General features: G+C 38.1%; 1 protein-coding gene across 3 annotated transcripts in view; it reads left to right on the top strand.

Moving 5' to 3' along the window:
- Nucleotides 1-16,855, top strand: part of brsk2b (BR serine/threonine kinase 2b) — a 150,809-nt gene that overhangs the window by 108,874 nt on the left and 25,080 nt on the right. For all 3 annotated transcript variants that reach the window (XM_060859301.1, XM_060859299.1, XM_060859300.1), the window contains exons 5-9: nucleotides 499-615; nucleotides 6,663-6,696; nucleotides 6,816-6,884; nucleotides 13,001-13,147; nucleotides 16,188-16,219. In XM_060859301.1, the coding sequence (XP_060715284.1) occupies nucleotides 499-615; nucleotides 6,663-6,696; nucleotides 6,816-6,884; nucleotides 13,001-13,147; nucleotides 16,188-16,219 (399 nt within the window). The remainder of the gene's footprint in view (nucleotides 1-498; nucleotides 616-6,662; nucleotides 6,697-6,815; nucleotides 6,885-13,000; nucleotides 13,148-16,187; nucleotides 16,220-16,855) is intronic.

Raw genomic sequence — 16,855 nt, forward strand, 5'->3', positions numbered from 1 at the left:
AGCTGGGGGAATTTTTCAGTTCCTCAACATAGGTTGCTGTATTTCTAAAGCTAATATACAAATATTTGTATTAATACTGTTCTAGTATGCTAGCGAATTGGCTTGTGAAAAACGGCGTGCTTTGGACAAATGTTTGTGGGTGTGTTTAATTCCTTCTATCTCTTAATTCACAATAAAGAAGAAGATATGTTTCAGAATGAAAAGTTGAAAGGTTTTTTATTTCTATAGTAAAGTCCTAGCCCTGTGGTTAAGCTGTTTGCTACTGTTTGGAAGGTTGTGGGTTTGAATCCTAGGACCACCAATCTGCCATTTCTGGACCCTTGAGCAAAGCGTACAATATTTACCTGCAATTCTAAAGACATCCTGTACATTTACATTTATCTGGTAACTAATCTGATATTATGAATACTACAATAAAGAAGCAACAAAAAGTTATCTAATATCTCAATGTGTTCTGGTTTTTTTTTTTTCATGTAAAACATTTACCTCTTTTTTCAGCCACAGAGACTTGAAGCCAGAGAACCTGCTGTTGGATGAGAAGAACAACATCAGAATAGCAGACTTTGGAATGGCTTCTCTGCAGGTTGGAGACAGTCTCTTGGAAACTAGCTGTGGGTGAGTCATATTGCTTGCTGTTGGTATATTACAGAAAAAATACAAATATAAAGCCACAATCATACTACCCCTTTTTCCAGTACACGACTTTGTACATTGTACAATACATTGAATTGTATAACGATCAGTTATCAGTATAAACAAATGAATTTGACTGACAATTAGTCAGGACTCGTGGATTTCAGCATGAGACATTTTTACCTCCGTTTTAAAAAAAAACCTTACACAGAATTTTAATCAACCTCTGAAATTCTGTACATCATTCTATGTGGGTTACACAAATATTAAATTGTCTGCAAACTGGGTGATTAAAAAAAATGATGTCCCAGTGTGCACAGTAGGAACATCCTAAATGCTACATGCTGGCAGCATGTAGTGTGTGGTTTGACATAATCGAATCACTCACATGGAAAGGTGATCAAGGAGATTTTATGAGAGCACTGTTGCAGGTTAGCAGGAACATTAAGACACTAGCTAATGACAGGATCTAACAAGCTAGCATGTACCGTAGATCTTAAGGGTAAATACAGTGTATGTTTTGATAAAGAAACATTTTGTGTCACAACTTTGTGACTATTTTTTGAGTCTTTGTGACACAACTTTGAGTCTTTATTCCAGAGTTGTGAATAACAGAAAAGTGTGTTCACACACATAAAAAAAACATACATATTTATGCTAATTGGATGTATACTTTCAGTCAGTGCACTACTTTTCAGATTGCTAGCTATAAAACTGTTTTTATCTGTCTGCATCAGGAAACATAGGCTGATAGTCTGACCTGAGGCACAATCTGACAGCAGAGATAAGTAAAGGACAACAAATACACAAGGACCGTTTTTCTTGAATGTCTAGATATGTAACTACCACTCTCCATATGGCCTGCCTGTATCACCATCTCTGCTGGCTTTAAATTTGATCATTATTTCATCAGTGACATTATTATTTCAATAAAATGGCATTATCAGCACTATGAGCAAGACATATATAAGGGGGAGGGATAGTAGCTGGTATTGTGCGTGCTATAAAGTCATCCCTCAGTGACCAACCCTTATCCCTAATTCCACGACTTCTCTTTATATTAGTGAGTGCTAGCGCTAGGAAAGCATTGCACTGCGCTGGCACTAGCATGCTGAGATTATTGATTGTCCCCTCATGGCTGCCTGGCCCATCTCTAAGCGCAGATATGACAGTTTTTAATTAAACGCATTCATCTTTAGCCTCCTCGTGTGCTCTCTGCTTGACACAAATGTATTCTGTTTACCACAGCTAATGGACTTGGGTTGAATATCAAATGGTTGGCATTTCACACATGTACGCAGTGAAACACAGAGCTTCTTTTACATACTGTATTTTATTTCCTCTATATTTTGCAACTAAAGCTAATTTCTAATTTCCTGGACCCTGTTTTCAATTTAGCTGTGCTACTGTAGATAGGTCACGTACTTTTATTAGAGTACTGTCCAGAGCTAGCATTACTCCTTATTAGATTGCGATGTCATTGTGTTTTAGTACTAAGTTGGTGTTTTAATAAGCTAATTATAATTATAATAATTATTTCTTTAATGATCTCGAGAAGGTCAATCATGCTTTTATTTTGTTTCAGCTTGACTGTTACAATTAATTTTATATATAGGATTTAGTCAGATGACATGTAATACAATCAGTCACAGTTCGTTTTGTTCAGCGTCATATTTATGGGCATGAAAATGTAAAGTCGATGTCTCTACAAAAACATACCGGCGTGCAACCATAGAGTGTTTGTTTAAGAAAGTCAATACAATAAACCCTACATTATTTAGCTGATCCTCATAAGTGCTTATTCCAAAACCACAGTTGTAAACACAATGGCTTCTTTCCTAGAGCATAAGGGCTGCTTTGTTTCCAGGCAAACTGTAAAACATGTCTTTTGGAAATCCTGTAGAATCCAACCAGCTAGATGACAACTTTAAAACAATTTTTTGTGCCACATGCATCAGACTTTCAGCCAACGGTTTGTGGGTGTGATGTCTGAGGCTGAGGTATCTTTGTTCAGCGTGTTTGGCAAATTTTGCTGTGTCTAATTCTGCTGTGTGAATAGAAGGATGGATGGATGGATGGATGGATGGATGGATAAATCATGTACTTATCTGTTAAAAGTGACTAAAACTAAAGGATAATTTGAACCTGTTCATACACTTCTTATCAGGAGCATATGGAGTATTCTGTACAGTATGTCTATCAATTTTAAAAGTATATTGCTGTAAATTTAAATACTTAGTCTTTGTCAGTGAACAAATCATGACAGTTAACCCCCTCTTCCTTCACGAATATCATTTTGATGCCTACGTACCAATTTCACGGCTGATCAGATCGTTTTTTGACGCAGATCTGATTTATCCTGCTGTGTAAATTCTTCTCAATCAGATTTGAGACACTGATAAGTGAATTTAAACATAGCTATTTAAATCCAATATGTGGCCACGTGACTGTGATATCACCAGAACATCATCTCTGCTTATTGTAATACCAGTAATACTGGATGTGCAAAACATACAAAAATGTCACATCTGGCCTTATCTCACTTCCTTGCTGTGATCAGGAACAGATGACAGGCTGCCAGAACTCCAGAGCAAATCATCTTTGCAATAAAAGCTTGTGTTGCATTTTTCTAACATCGATTTTGAAAAAATGTGCACATTGGCTTCTGTCCACATGCGCACACACACACACACACACACACACACACACACACACACACACACACACACACACACACACACACACACACACACCACCAAGAGCAAGCACCTGTAAGGATGATAAATTGCGAGGATGTCAGTAAGTTCACCTCAGGGCATGGTTGTGGTTAAAGGCAGTGTGTTGTTAGTCAGTTGTGGAGTGTAGAGTTCACAGTGCAGGTCTGATAGCTGTCAGTGCTACAACTGATATGCACAAAAAGATTTGTAACTATCATCAGTTTACCATTCATAATTATCATAATGATGCAACCAGCTGCTAAGCGCAGTTACTGTTACTACCCAAAGTTAATTGTACATATAATTGTTTATGGTTGTGGTTAACACTGTGAAACACGTTCGTTTTTGTTACGACTTACATTACAGCAGCTAGAAATGTCCTTTCAATCAACCCTACTTCTGTCTCCTAAAGAAAGTAATACAGTCTAGTTTGTCATGTCTCATGTTACTGAGAAGATTTCTACTACATGGTGTTAAATGTACAAACTGCTCCAACTGCTCCCCTGACATTGGAGACTCCTTTTATAATTGCTAAAAGAACATCCCCTTATAGAAAGCATCACATTACAACAATTATAATCTTTTCTTTGTTACATAACAGCAATATTTAAGCCTTTTAGTATTAGTTGAAGGTATTTAATTCTCCTCATGCTTCAGGGATTTCCTCAGGGAACTCATAAGTCAGACATTGACTGGCGTCTCAAAATTGTCTGTAGTGTGTGAATGTGTGTGTGTGTGAGAATGTGTGTGGGTGTGTGATGGTTTGTCTACCTGTCCATCATGTCCCCAGCCTTTTTCTCTGAGCCCCCTGGGGACTGTCTCCAGGTTCCCCCACATTGCTGTGTAGGATAAACACTACAGAATATGGATGTGTGGATATTAATGATTATAAAAGTGATTATAAACGTCCCTGCTAATGTGCTGCTTTAATTTAAAGGTTCGGATATTTAAACTGTGTGTATTTATTCGAAACTCTGATTTGCATAACAGCCGAAACTTTTGTCACAGCCGTGCTGGTATAGAAAATGAATCAATCCCTGATGACCAATCTGATTAGAGAATTCAGCGGCACTGTGGCGTAATTAGATTTAAACAGCTGGAAATTGTCCATATGACTTCTTTTTCAATATCTTTAATGAACAGCTAAAACACTGTGTAATTATTATTAATCGCTTAATAATCTGTATTTTAATGATGATGCCCAGGAGTAGGCCAATACTCATATTGCGAGGTAACTGACGGTAACGTTTAGTCGCCGAGGCAGAATCCATTACTTTTCCATGCGTTCACTGAGTAATAATAATAATAATATGATAATGGACAGAATATTTCCCTACACATAAGATGCCAATGCTACAACTTTACGTCATAGTTTGAAAAATCTTGATTTAATTAGGATGCTTTTTGACAAGCTACTGTTTGCCTGCTGCAAATTGGTTTCATTTGCATGGATTTGCATAATGCTATGAGACGTTTGCAAACAGGTATCCCCTGTTTACAGAAGGAACTCTTTGACATCCCTCTGTCGATGCTAGCGCCTGGCTTCATCTGACAGCTCTGTCAAGCAACCGAACCGTCTGGGTCATTACTTATAAATATGTTAAACAATTCTGACAGTTATTGGGCTGCAGTTTTACAGACCTCTAGCAGGAAGTCATTAAAATCTAATGTTACATTATTGGATCATTCAGCAGTGTCAGAGGAAGAGTGGCGGGCAGTGAGCCAGCGCCCGAGCCGAACATATTAACGTCGGAACGAGAGATTATAATATATATCACCTTGAAACTTATCATCTTAATGAATATTGTAAAAATAATTATGGTTAGTAAAAGTTTTACTGGTTAAAGATTTTTTTGAAAACGCTGCCTAGTAAATAAATAATAAATAAAATGTGATTTAATTTGTAGTTGCTTTTTAGGATCCAGTTTGCACTGACACCCTGATCTCAAATATCTCAAATCTTCTTGACCTTCATCTGCTTCCTGTTTCGGGTCATCAAACCGAACTGCATTTGATTTGGAATAGGTGGGTTTTTTTTTGCACATGCAGTGTAATAAAAATTGAAAGCACTAAACTTTGGCTGTGTCACTGATGTGCAAAGAAAAACTAACAACACATAAATCTGTTTTTTGCTGATTTGTGATTTGTTCTTGATAGTGGCTGCTGTTTCAAAGAGTCTGGAAACCGAAGCTAACGTTGGTGGCTCTATTACCGCAAACTGAACGTATTTGCTGTGGAATGCATGACTGAAACCTTTGTCTAACTTTCTTGAATAGCCGTAATTGTGATTAACTAATTTTAATGATTAAAACTGACTGAAACTGACATAATTCTGAAAATATAATACTTTCTTTTGAGTAGAAAAGAACTTGTAGAAAAATATTACATTCACACTTGTTAAAGCCAGCGAATGCTAACACAGATTTTTAAATTAGAATCATCTACTAAATCAAACTACTAAAATTAGGCAAAAATAAGCAGAGACGATGCCATGAAATGACAACAGCTTGACAATAAACCATAATAATAAATATTATATAATTAATAAAAATAAATGTGGTCATGTGACATTCTCGGACTGATGGGAAATGTAGTTTACTTTCGAGTCCAGCATCACCATGACAGACAGAAACACAATCACTAGTCTCAAATGGTTTAGTTTATATAACTTTGCTTGTGCTAAATGCATGTATTTTCATGCCCCAGATCCTATATTACTTACAATAATAAACATGCAAAGAGGAGAACACATGCTTTCTTTCTCATTTGTTGACCCTGTGGGAATTTTAGTGAGTGTTATTATGTTTGCATGTGTTTTACACACTAATGCTAAATAATGCTAAGTGAAAGAAATTCAATTAAATTTAATTTGTATAGCTCTTTTAACAATGGAGTTTATTTCAAAGCAGCTTTACAGAACATACAGAAGAAATACAGTACAAAAGATTTTATTTCATACAAAGGTTAATATTAGTATTAGTTTGTATTTATCCCCAATGAACAAGACCGAGGTGACTGAGGCGACTGCGGCAAGGGGAAAAAAATCTGAATTAGATGGAAGAGGACGAAACCTTGAGAGGAACCAGACACAAAAGGGAACTGCATCCTCATTTGGGTGACACTGGAGGGTGTGATTTATAAACTGTTATAAACACTGGAGAGTGTTATTATGAATAATGTACTTAGTACAGTCGTATACAGTCCGACAGTCGTGTATTGATTAGGAGGTTGTAGTCCTGAAAGACCACATCTAGTTGGCATCTTCGTCTTTTTGGCAATGTCTGTAATTCATCCATCCTTTTTCTCTTTCAGATCTCCTCACTACGCCTGTCCAGAGGTGATTAGGGTAAGTGTACTCTCAGTGCCATCTCTCCTAATGTAGTTCTCAGACCAGCCTGCCCTCCAACCACCTCTCTCTCTCTCTCTCTCTCTCTCTCTCTCTCATGCACTCACTCACTCTGACAGGGAGAGAAGTATGATGGCAGGAAAGCAGATGTTTGGAGCTGTGGTGTCATCCTCTTTGCACTTTTAGTGGTAAGTGGTGTGTTTTCCATTCCTTCCCGCTTCCCAGACAACTAGGAAGTTATCTTTGAGATTTCTTACTCATGTTAAAAAGTCTTAATTAGAAAATGAAAGATTCTCTCAGATGTCAGCAGGCAGTGAAGATCAGCATAAGGATATCCCCTCTGATTAAATTAATGATCCAAATAAATGAATGTTTCCATTTCCTTCTGTTCGTGTGGGTGTTTATGAGCCGAGAAAACAGAGAGAGCTTTGTTTTTTGTGTTTTTTTGTGTTTTTTGTGTGTGTGTGTGTGTTTTTTTTTAACAGATGCAATGCCTAATTTGGAATCATTCTGAATTTTTCTGGCACTGAAGAGAAAAAATTTGTTCAGCTCAGGCACTACAGAGCTATTGGTCCAGATTAGATTAGAGATGGGTAATTAGGTCTTCATTATAACAGTTCAAGCGAATCAACTTTTGCTTTGTTTAGACAGTGGAAGAAAATACGGGGGTGTCGAGTCATTTTCGTAATATTTTGTAACATGGGTGGGATGGAAAGCAAAGTTCCGGGGTCACTGGACCAAACCGGAGCCTGGGTTACTGTAATGTACTTGTAGATGGAATGGTGATGTGGACATGGATATTTCTGCTATCCTACAATACTAACACCAACGCAGCAATATGTCTGAATTTTCTTCTTCTTCTTCTTTTTTATTTTTATTTTTATAAAACATCAGTTGAGAAATTCCCAAATGACCTACTGCTTCCATCATAACGCAACAGACTTCAGTTCAATTCAGTTTATTTGGATAGGACTTTTAACAATTCACTTTGTTTTGTCTCAAAGCAGCTTTACAGAATTGCAGTAACAGAATTAAAAGAATAGAATTTAAAATTAAGTTACTATCCCTACTGAACAAGCCGGAGGTGACAATGGCGAGGAAAAACTCCCTGAGATATATGAGGAAGAAACCTTGAGAGGAAACCAGACTCAGAATGGAACCTCATCCTCATTTGGGTGTCCTTTCTACAACAGTTCTACAACAATAATATCCTTTCTACAGTAGTTTATAGTTGTGCAACCAAGAGCTCCTGAGGAAATAATTGGTCAGTGCAAATTCTGAGTTCACAACAGATCACAGATGAAGATCCGGCCATAAAGCTGACTGACACAAAGAGAAGGCGTGACAGTCTCCTGGCGACCCCATCCACAGCAATCCCATGAGTCACTGGCTGACTATGCAGATCAATCCCCGGTAGAGTGCATATCGCTCTGCGAGACTCCAACCAGGGGTAGAACGTCAGGATTGATGAAGCAGGTCCTTAATAAGAGGCATTGGGAGCTCAGGAGAGGCATAGAGAGAGAGAGAGAGAGAGAGAGAGAGAGGGAGAAATGTTATATATGACTGTAATCATGTGATGGACAATGTACATTATGTGCAGTATGGATCCTCTGGACACTGCGTTATGATAATGCAATGGGACTGTTGTCTGAATCAAAAATAGTGGAAGGAAGTGGTCAGCTCTTTATAAGTGTAGGTGCTGTAGCTATTTTGGGCATGTAAGTCGACATCGTAGGTCATGTGACACTGTCAGCATGGCAAATCATGAAGCAAATGCAGTAGCTTCTGTCACATCCTCAGTTATAATGCAATCACACTGGAAACATTACCCATCAGCACCTAGCATGTCACATGTCCATGTCACATGTCCCGCTGATTCGTTATGCATGTTACTCTTAATAAGCACTCCGACCTGAGCTCTGGGTTTATATTATTTCATTATCAAGCTTTTGTGGTTGCTGAGTATTTCCGTGTTTGTACTGTACCACAGTGCTCATAGTCTTTTTATTTCCATTCTATCCATAGTTCATGTTTTTCACAGTTTTGGTTGTTTGTTTACACATTCAATACAAATCTGCAAGTGCATCCAGCACCTCTACAGAATCGTGACACACTCGCTGAAAAATGAATGAGTATTTTGTAACCTTTTAGCTCTCAAGCATCTTAAAATATCTATTGTTGTAAAATACTGAATAATTGAGTGTATTTTTGTCACGTCGGAGGTTGCATGCGAGTGCAGGAGGTTTATTCATTAAAAAACAGTCAAAATAATAGGAGCTAATTTCGGCTGCTGAACCAAACGAACGTAAGACAAAGAGGCATTAAACAAACAGGTTTAATAAGAGAGGAGAACAGGGAACACACTGAAAGGCAATAAAACAAGACATGAGCGTGTACTTCATAAAGAGAGAACTGAAACAAAGTTTATGTTTGTAGACTGCAGTGAATCAGAGTTAAGATTTATATGATATGACTAATTATCAGTTCAAATAGAGCTGTGACGTGTGTGTATGGGTGTTTTAAAACCTCTTTAAAACTCTTATTCAGTTCTTAAAAGGCTTGACCAGACACTTCATCATCAAAAGAAATAGCAAAGAAACTGAACTCAACCAAGAATCTGATGTTTCTACTCCATCGCTCCACTGCAGTGTCTCTTAAGCAGCTCTATATTTCTATGACTAGTAAATTTAAAGAGTATTCTTAAAATATTCTTACTAAGGGCTAAGTAATATCTGTGCTTTGTAGGATTTTATTCTGTAAAATCTACCGTATTTTATAAAAATGGAATAATCTGTACCGTAATTCTGACATTTATTTCATTAGACAGTAGAGTTCGCTAGAGCTGCATTAGTATTGGTTTATCTGTTGAATTCTCAGGTCACAAGGTGTGGATTTTTTCTCTGACAGTAGAACCATCTATAATATAAACGACTTTAAGGCTCCGCTCTGTCTAATATTGTTATTGTTTATATAGTAACACATTCCCTCAAACTCGTATAGTTTAAAAGTGTTATAATGTAAGTGATAACAGGAGCTAACTTGGTGGTGTCTCAAACAAAGTCTCCCTAGTGCCCTAGTTCAGGAACCGGTAAGGACATTACACACTGGGAAACTGATGATAGTCAATTTCTGGCATATGAGTCGAGCATCAAAGTAATATTTAAGTTTTATATACTGTAGAAACATGTTAGCTTAATCCCACAGTTTTCTGTTATGGTACAAAAAGGATCGTAGGCTAACTAGCAGATTTCGTTAAATCATTATTCGCCATAAAATCATAAAACATTCATTAGACTGTTAGAATCCAAACAGACGGATTTATATAGGACGTCAAATAAAGTTAAGTTATGTAAGTAGCATCATGTGAGAGCTACAACGACGCTAACAAGCTATAGTACTTACATTTCTACGCAATGTTGTCTAAGAGTTCATACATCATTTTTTTCTCAAGTTGCTTCAGAAAATATGACATCATTTTCATTAAGGGAGCAAAGTTAGCATCGATGCTCCCTGTCTTTTTTTTTTTTTTCTTATTCTGCAGTGCAGTGTGGGATATTAAAACGGCTGTCTGCCTGAACTCATAGACGCTCCTTAACGTTAAACGTAACTGTAAATGGTTAAAAAGTGCTTAAATCTGTTAAGATATGTTAAAAAGACTGGTAAAAGAGAAATGAACAAGTTATTGGTGTTAAAAGAAAGTAATCCTCTCACGCATAGCACCCTGTGCTATGTTTAATTCTTTACAGAGACAACACTGAAAACAATTACAATAAAAATATTAGCAAATCCATGAGTACTGGATGCACAATCTAAATTCTACACCGTCTTTTTATGTTGTTCTGTTACTCTCAGAGAAACTTTAAGCGCTGGACATGATTTTAAGTCTACTAGGCCATATTGCACCCAAAGCAGGTGCTATACCTTTATTACAAACCTGATTGATTCCTTCCTATTTGCTTTTTTTCCATTACATCTATATTCACCTTACAAAACAATCAGTCTTCTTTCAGAACAAAAGCAGCTTCTCTCTATGACAGGCCCCTGCTCTACTTAGATATTTTGCATTGGTGAGGGAATTGCTTTGTTAGGGCCTGAGCACCGAATGGTGCGAAGACCTATTGTTTTTCCTCGGGAGTATTATTTTTTTTTTTTTTTTTTTTTTTTTTTTTTTTTTTTCCCACACATTGGCCAATTGGGGTCCCTTAACATGCTCGAAAACTCTTGAAATTTGGCACACACGTCAGAGTCGCGCGACACTAGGATTGGACAAAGGTTGGAATACGGGCGTGGCAGGGGGGCTCTGTAGCGCCCCCTGTAATGCAAAAACAAACATTGGTGCACAGATCGGGCAATTATGTACGCACATGTACGAGAGTTGGTACGCATATAGATCTCATCGACCCGAACAACTTTCGCGCTCTAAACTATGAGCTCCGCCCAACAGGAAGTCGGCCATTTTGGATTGTTTTATAAGTGCATGCGGTGAACTTTTAAATACTCCTCCTAGGGAATTCATGCGATTGACATCAAACGTTGTGAACATGATGCCAAGACATTGCACTTGCTAAATTGCGAAGGGATTTTTGATATCTCGAACGGTGCTGCCATGGCGAGGCGACAAAGTTATGGCGAATTCAGAGAAACAGGAAGTGTCTAATATCTAAAGCAAAAAATGTCTTATTGGGATGACACGCGGTGTGTATGTTCGGCCAAGGATTCCGATCGCATCGATGTGCTTATTGTGAATCTCGGACATAGCGCCACCAACAGGCGCCAGGAAGTGTGTCAGTCACAACAGTTGCATGTGGTGAACTTTTAAATACTCCTCCTAGGGAATTCATGCGATTGACACCAAAAGTGGTGAACATGATGCCAAGACATTGCACTTGCTAAATTGCGAAGGGATTTTTGATATCTCGAACGGTGCTGCCATGGCGAGGCGACAAAGTTATGGCGAATTCAGAGAAACAGAAAGTGTCTAATATCTAAAGCAAAAAATGTCTTATTGTGATGACACGCGGTGTGTATGTTCGGCCAAGGATTCCGATCGCATCGATGTGCTTATTGTGAGTCCCGGGTATAGCGCCACCAACAGGCCCCAGGAAGTGTGTCAGTCACAAAGGTGGATTTTTTCACAGTTGCATGCAATGAACTTTTAAATACTCCTCCTAGAGGATTCATGCGATTGACACCAAAAGTGGTGAACATGATGCCGAGACATTGCACTTGCTAAATTGCGAAGTGAGTTTCGATATCTCGAACGGTGCTGCCATGGCGAGGCGACAAAATTATGGCGAATTCAGAGAAACAGAAAGTGTCTAATATCTAAAGCAAAAAATGTCTTATTGTGATGACACGCGGTGTGTATGTTCGGCCAAGGATTCCGATCGCATCTATGTGCTTATTGTGAGTCCCAGGTATAGCGCCACCAACAGGCCCCAGGAAGTGTGTCAGTCACAAAGGTGGATTTTTTGTCAGCTTCATGCAGTAAACTTTTAAATACTCCTCCTAGGGGATTCATGCAATTGAGACCAGACTTGGCCAACATGGTGCAGAGATATTGCAGATGCGAAATTGCGAACGGATTTTTGATATCTCAAACACTGTTCTCATGGTAACGTGTCAAACTTTACTTTCTTTTTCAGGCATATTTAAGTCTTTTGGCGTGCTTAGATTAACTTGAAATTTGACACATACATCACATTTGTCGGCTGTTAAGTGTGGACAAAAAGGTCAGACAAAGGTGTGTCTCTTAAGTGGCTCACTAGCGCCCCCGTTTGTCTAAAATGTGGGGTTTCATTTACCTACAGTCCCCAAATGGGTCAGTAACAACATAAAATAGTCCACTGATATTTACCCACTTGATGCACTTGCCCACCGTGCATTGTTTTCTGGAAGGCACCGTATAGCGATGAACAAACGTGCGAAGGCCCGTCATCGCTGCTTGCAGCTATATTTCTTTTTTTTTTTCTCCAGACATCTGCGTTTTGTTTTAGTGACATTGGCCGCTAGCTTTTGTCTGATTACATCATCTGTTACACTGGGCCTGGCGCCTGTCACATCTACGTGTCATGCACATCGTTTGACTTAAACAGCAGTGCGTGTTGGGTCAGCGGCTGTGCTGAAATAAAGAAGATAAAGTCAGCTCAACATGAAACCGTGCTAATTGTCTCTGTTTGGCAAACAAGTCTCATTCTATTGACTTTGATAAATACGTCTCGGACGTTTCTGCATGTCTTACTTGTGTACGATACGTGCTTTGTTTGTCTTCTTTCATCCTTTGCGATCTTGTGTGTGTATCCAGGGTGCTCTGCCGTTCGACGACGACAACCTGAGGAACCTGCTGGAGAAGGTGAAGCTGGGAGTCTTCCATATGCCTCACTTTATCCCTCCTGACTGCCAGAACCTGCTGAGGGGAATGATCGAAGTGAACGCGGCCAAAAGACTCACGGTTAGTCTAAGCTCTGTAGAACATCTCGTCTAAATCATAATCAGATTTTTTTTTTTTTTGAGGAAAACTACTTGAATTAATCAGATTTGCAAGCACATGATTCTTTTTTTAAACTCCTACCAGTGAAGACGCATACAGTATGTAATTACTTCCTATAATAGCTGTACTTTGAGAACTTTGGGTCAGTGAACGTTGTTCACATGAGACGTCTTGGACCAAATGTGCAGAAAAGCTGTTGAAAAATTGCAAAATTTCCAAATATTGTGGAGTTAGCAAAATCTTAGCGGGACGGATAAATACTAGACTGTTAGACACTTCCCAGGGTGGAAACTGGTCAAAAAATTGTGAATAGCTAAAAGTACAATGTGCAGTTGTGTAAGATTAGAGATCTGATCACACTGATTTAAAATGACTGGAGTTACTTTTTTGTTGCTGGGTTCCCGGCAATGCTAGATGTTTTAGGTGACAGGATGTTTCTTTCTGGGAGATGTATCCTCAGTCTCAATCCAGCTGACAGGAAATGAATTGTGTTTCCTTTAAATGTTTCTGTTCGATCCCAAAATGCATTACAGTAGAGTTTTTATTCCAGCATCGATGTTTCTTTATATCAGATGCATTCAAGACTCGCAGGTGGTGACAGTACTGAGCACACTTTATACACAGTCTCAGCGGGATCTTTCCAAACACACAGAAACACACAGACACAAGTAAACACACACACACATACAGTACCTGCACTCCTGGTGTGATGCTTCACTGTGTTGATCTTATTTCCAGTCTGAGTCTGGGTTTGGTCGATGCCAATTCAGGTAAACACCCAGCAGAACTAATGCGATTCAGCATGACAGACTCTCTCTCCATTTCTCTTTCTCGTTCTGTCTTTCATGGCAGAAGGCCTAAGGGTTTATGAGCTTATCTTAATACCGGCTCTTTGAAAAGTCCCTGTCCTTTTCCCTTCGAGAGGAATATCTAATAGATCTGTCTTTACGGACCCGTGACTGACTGATCAGAAATAATAGCACTGTGTCAGCGGTTTAGCCATGAGCAGAGCTGAATGCTCTCTGTGCTTTTTGGTTTGTCAGTTACTCAACCAAACTTATCTTTGTCATAGTCTAACATGTGATTGTGAGTGATGCAGAAGCTACAGGTAGAGATAGCACCGAGCCGATACCCAGTATCTGTATCAGGCCAATAGTGAAAGAAAACGTTGTGTCAGATAAGAGAGAAACCACATTTTTATAGAGGATCCTGTAACAAAAAGCAAGAAATGGTATTGGATTTAGAAAATAAATGTATTATTGGAACTGGAAGTGGATGTGCTGCTGAAACAGTTTAATAAACAAATCCAGAACATAAAACTCAAAGAATCAGGAGCTTTTACTTCATATTTACCACAATATATAATAGAATAGAATAGAATAGAATAGAATAGAATATAATATAATATAATATAATATAATATAATATAATATAATATAATATAATTCCTATATATATATTGTATTATATTATATTATATTATATTATATTATATTATATTATATTATATTATATTATATTATATAAATTGATATGTAATATATCAGCTGCTTAATTTCCTGAATTGTATTCAGTTATTGATTATAGAGCACATTATTCAATAACTAGATCCAAATCCACACAAGGGTTTAATGGTTAGCATGTTAACCTTGTAACTCTTGGGATGGGTCAATCCCCACTTCTGCCCTGTGTGTGGAGTCTATATGTACCCCTATGCTTCAGGGGTTTCCTCTGGGTTTCCTCTCTCAGTCCATGGACATGGGTTTTAGGTTGATTGACATCTTTAAATTGAGCATGAAACAGGGCTTATACAGGATCAAAAAAGAGCTTAAACACACAAAGTCACGCACCACCGGCTTATCGTGTTAACATAAATAATTATTTCTGGGTTTTATTCATTAACTTCCCACTGACAGGTCAAGTTTAGCTGCACTACAGAACCAAACGTCTGGTCCAAACATAACGTTAAACCTTGCAGAGGAGTTCAAATGTATTTTTTGGACCTAGAATCTATACAATCTATAACATGCAAAAAATAAATCTCAGAATGTAATGTCTCCACAGTATGATACTGCAGAAAGAAAATATGTACAGCCATTTTGTAAAACATACAGCATGTAACTGTTTTATGGAAATACTATTAGAGATGACCTGTAAATGTACAGTAAAGCGTTACAGTGCTGTCCAGCCACCTATCAGTGTGTTTTGCTTGGTAGGGATGAAAATGGAGAGCCCAAAGGAAACAGATGTAGGGAGAACATGAGACAGAGACAGTAAAAGCAAGGGTTAAATCAGGGACCCGGAAACAGCATTGAGCCTCTGCGCCACTCGATAAGAAGTCTATTTTTTTTTTTTAAATAAACATTCACATGTTCAAAATTCATGGCGCAGCACATTCTTCTGTTTTCTGTCTGGTAAATCCGAGTGCAAGCTCTGACAGAGATTGGGGAAAAGCCTGAACTCCCCGAGCACCTCGTTGGCACACACTCCACAATGTGTTCACAGTGATAGCAGGGCTTTCCATAACATGCCCTGATCAAGCTGATGAGTCCATGAGTGCCACTGATACCTCGTCAGACTTCTGTTGTTTTCTAATCAGCTCGTAACCCGAAACTCCCCAATGAACGCCACTCAGGCTTTATCACCCGGTTTCCTCTGCATTATATCCAGGGATCATATTTCTAGCCCGGTGTTATTAAGTCACGGCTTAATATCGTTGCCATCTTTCTCATTGACACGTTACACCCTCGTGGGCTTGTGTCGTGGTGCTCGCTGTAGTACCATAGTCTAATTATGCTCTGAGTCTTTGTAGTTAAACCCTGAAGATCAGAGACAGGGATGTCGACGGAGGAAATTAGGAGGCACAGCTTGACAACATAAGATGACTTCAGCCTTTCTTTTCTTTTTTTTTTTTTTTTTAAATAATTGCAAGTCATGCAATGTTACAGTACCAGTGGAAGTAAATTTCCTGCAGTTTTGATGGACTTCTCTTTTATTACAGTTAGAACAGATACAGAAGCACACATGGTACATGTAAGTATGAATCCATCTTATCTTATCTTACAATATATTACTCTCACAGACCTTTTACTCAATATGGAGATATTTCCTGAGCAATCTTATGTTGTTTGTTTAAGAACACGATCAGAAATCGATTCTAAATAAGATCATCAGAAATAATATTAACATCCTAAAAGGCATATTCTAGTTAAAAGTGTAGAGTTTTGAAGTTTTCACAGTATAATAATACCGTAAAGGTAAATATCGTGATTGTATGCTATCACAGGATTAAGCAATTTAAAAAAAAAATGCGTATTGCACTTCATAGACAACAGTCTAGGTTTGAAATCCTTTTAAATATAATCTTTCCAGAATCTTGTGGATGGAAGTGAACGTGTATAAAGCAAAAAATAAATAAATAAATTACTAAATAAATTAGTAAATAAATAAATGCAAAAAATATGTTGGTTATTTTTTCTGCTTAATCAGCATCGATAATGTGAAATCACTGAGATGGTGATGTTCTGATGTGAAACCTGAGATTCACAGCTTCGAGGTGGTAGAAAAGTTCCCACACGGCCAATCTGAAAGACTGAATACTGGCCGTTTGGGCTGAGGAAATAGTTTTAGCACCGGTAGGTTATTTTTTAAAACAAAGACAACTGATCC

The sequence above is a fragment of the Tachysurus vachellii genome, chromosome 23 (assembly GCF_030014155.1).
Source record: "Tachysurus vachellii isolate PV-2020 chromosome 23, HZAU_Pvac_v1, whole genome shotgun sequence".
Classification (NCBI taxonomy): Eukaryota; Metazoa; Chordata; class Actinopteri; order Siluriformes; family Bagridae; genus Tachysurus; species Tachysurus vachellii.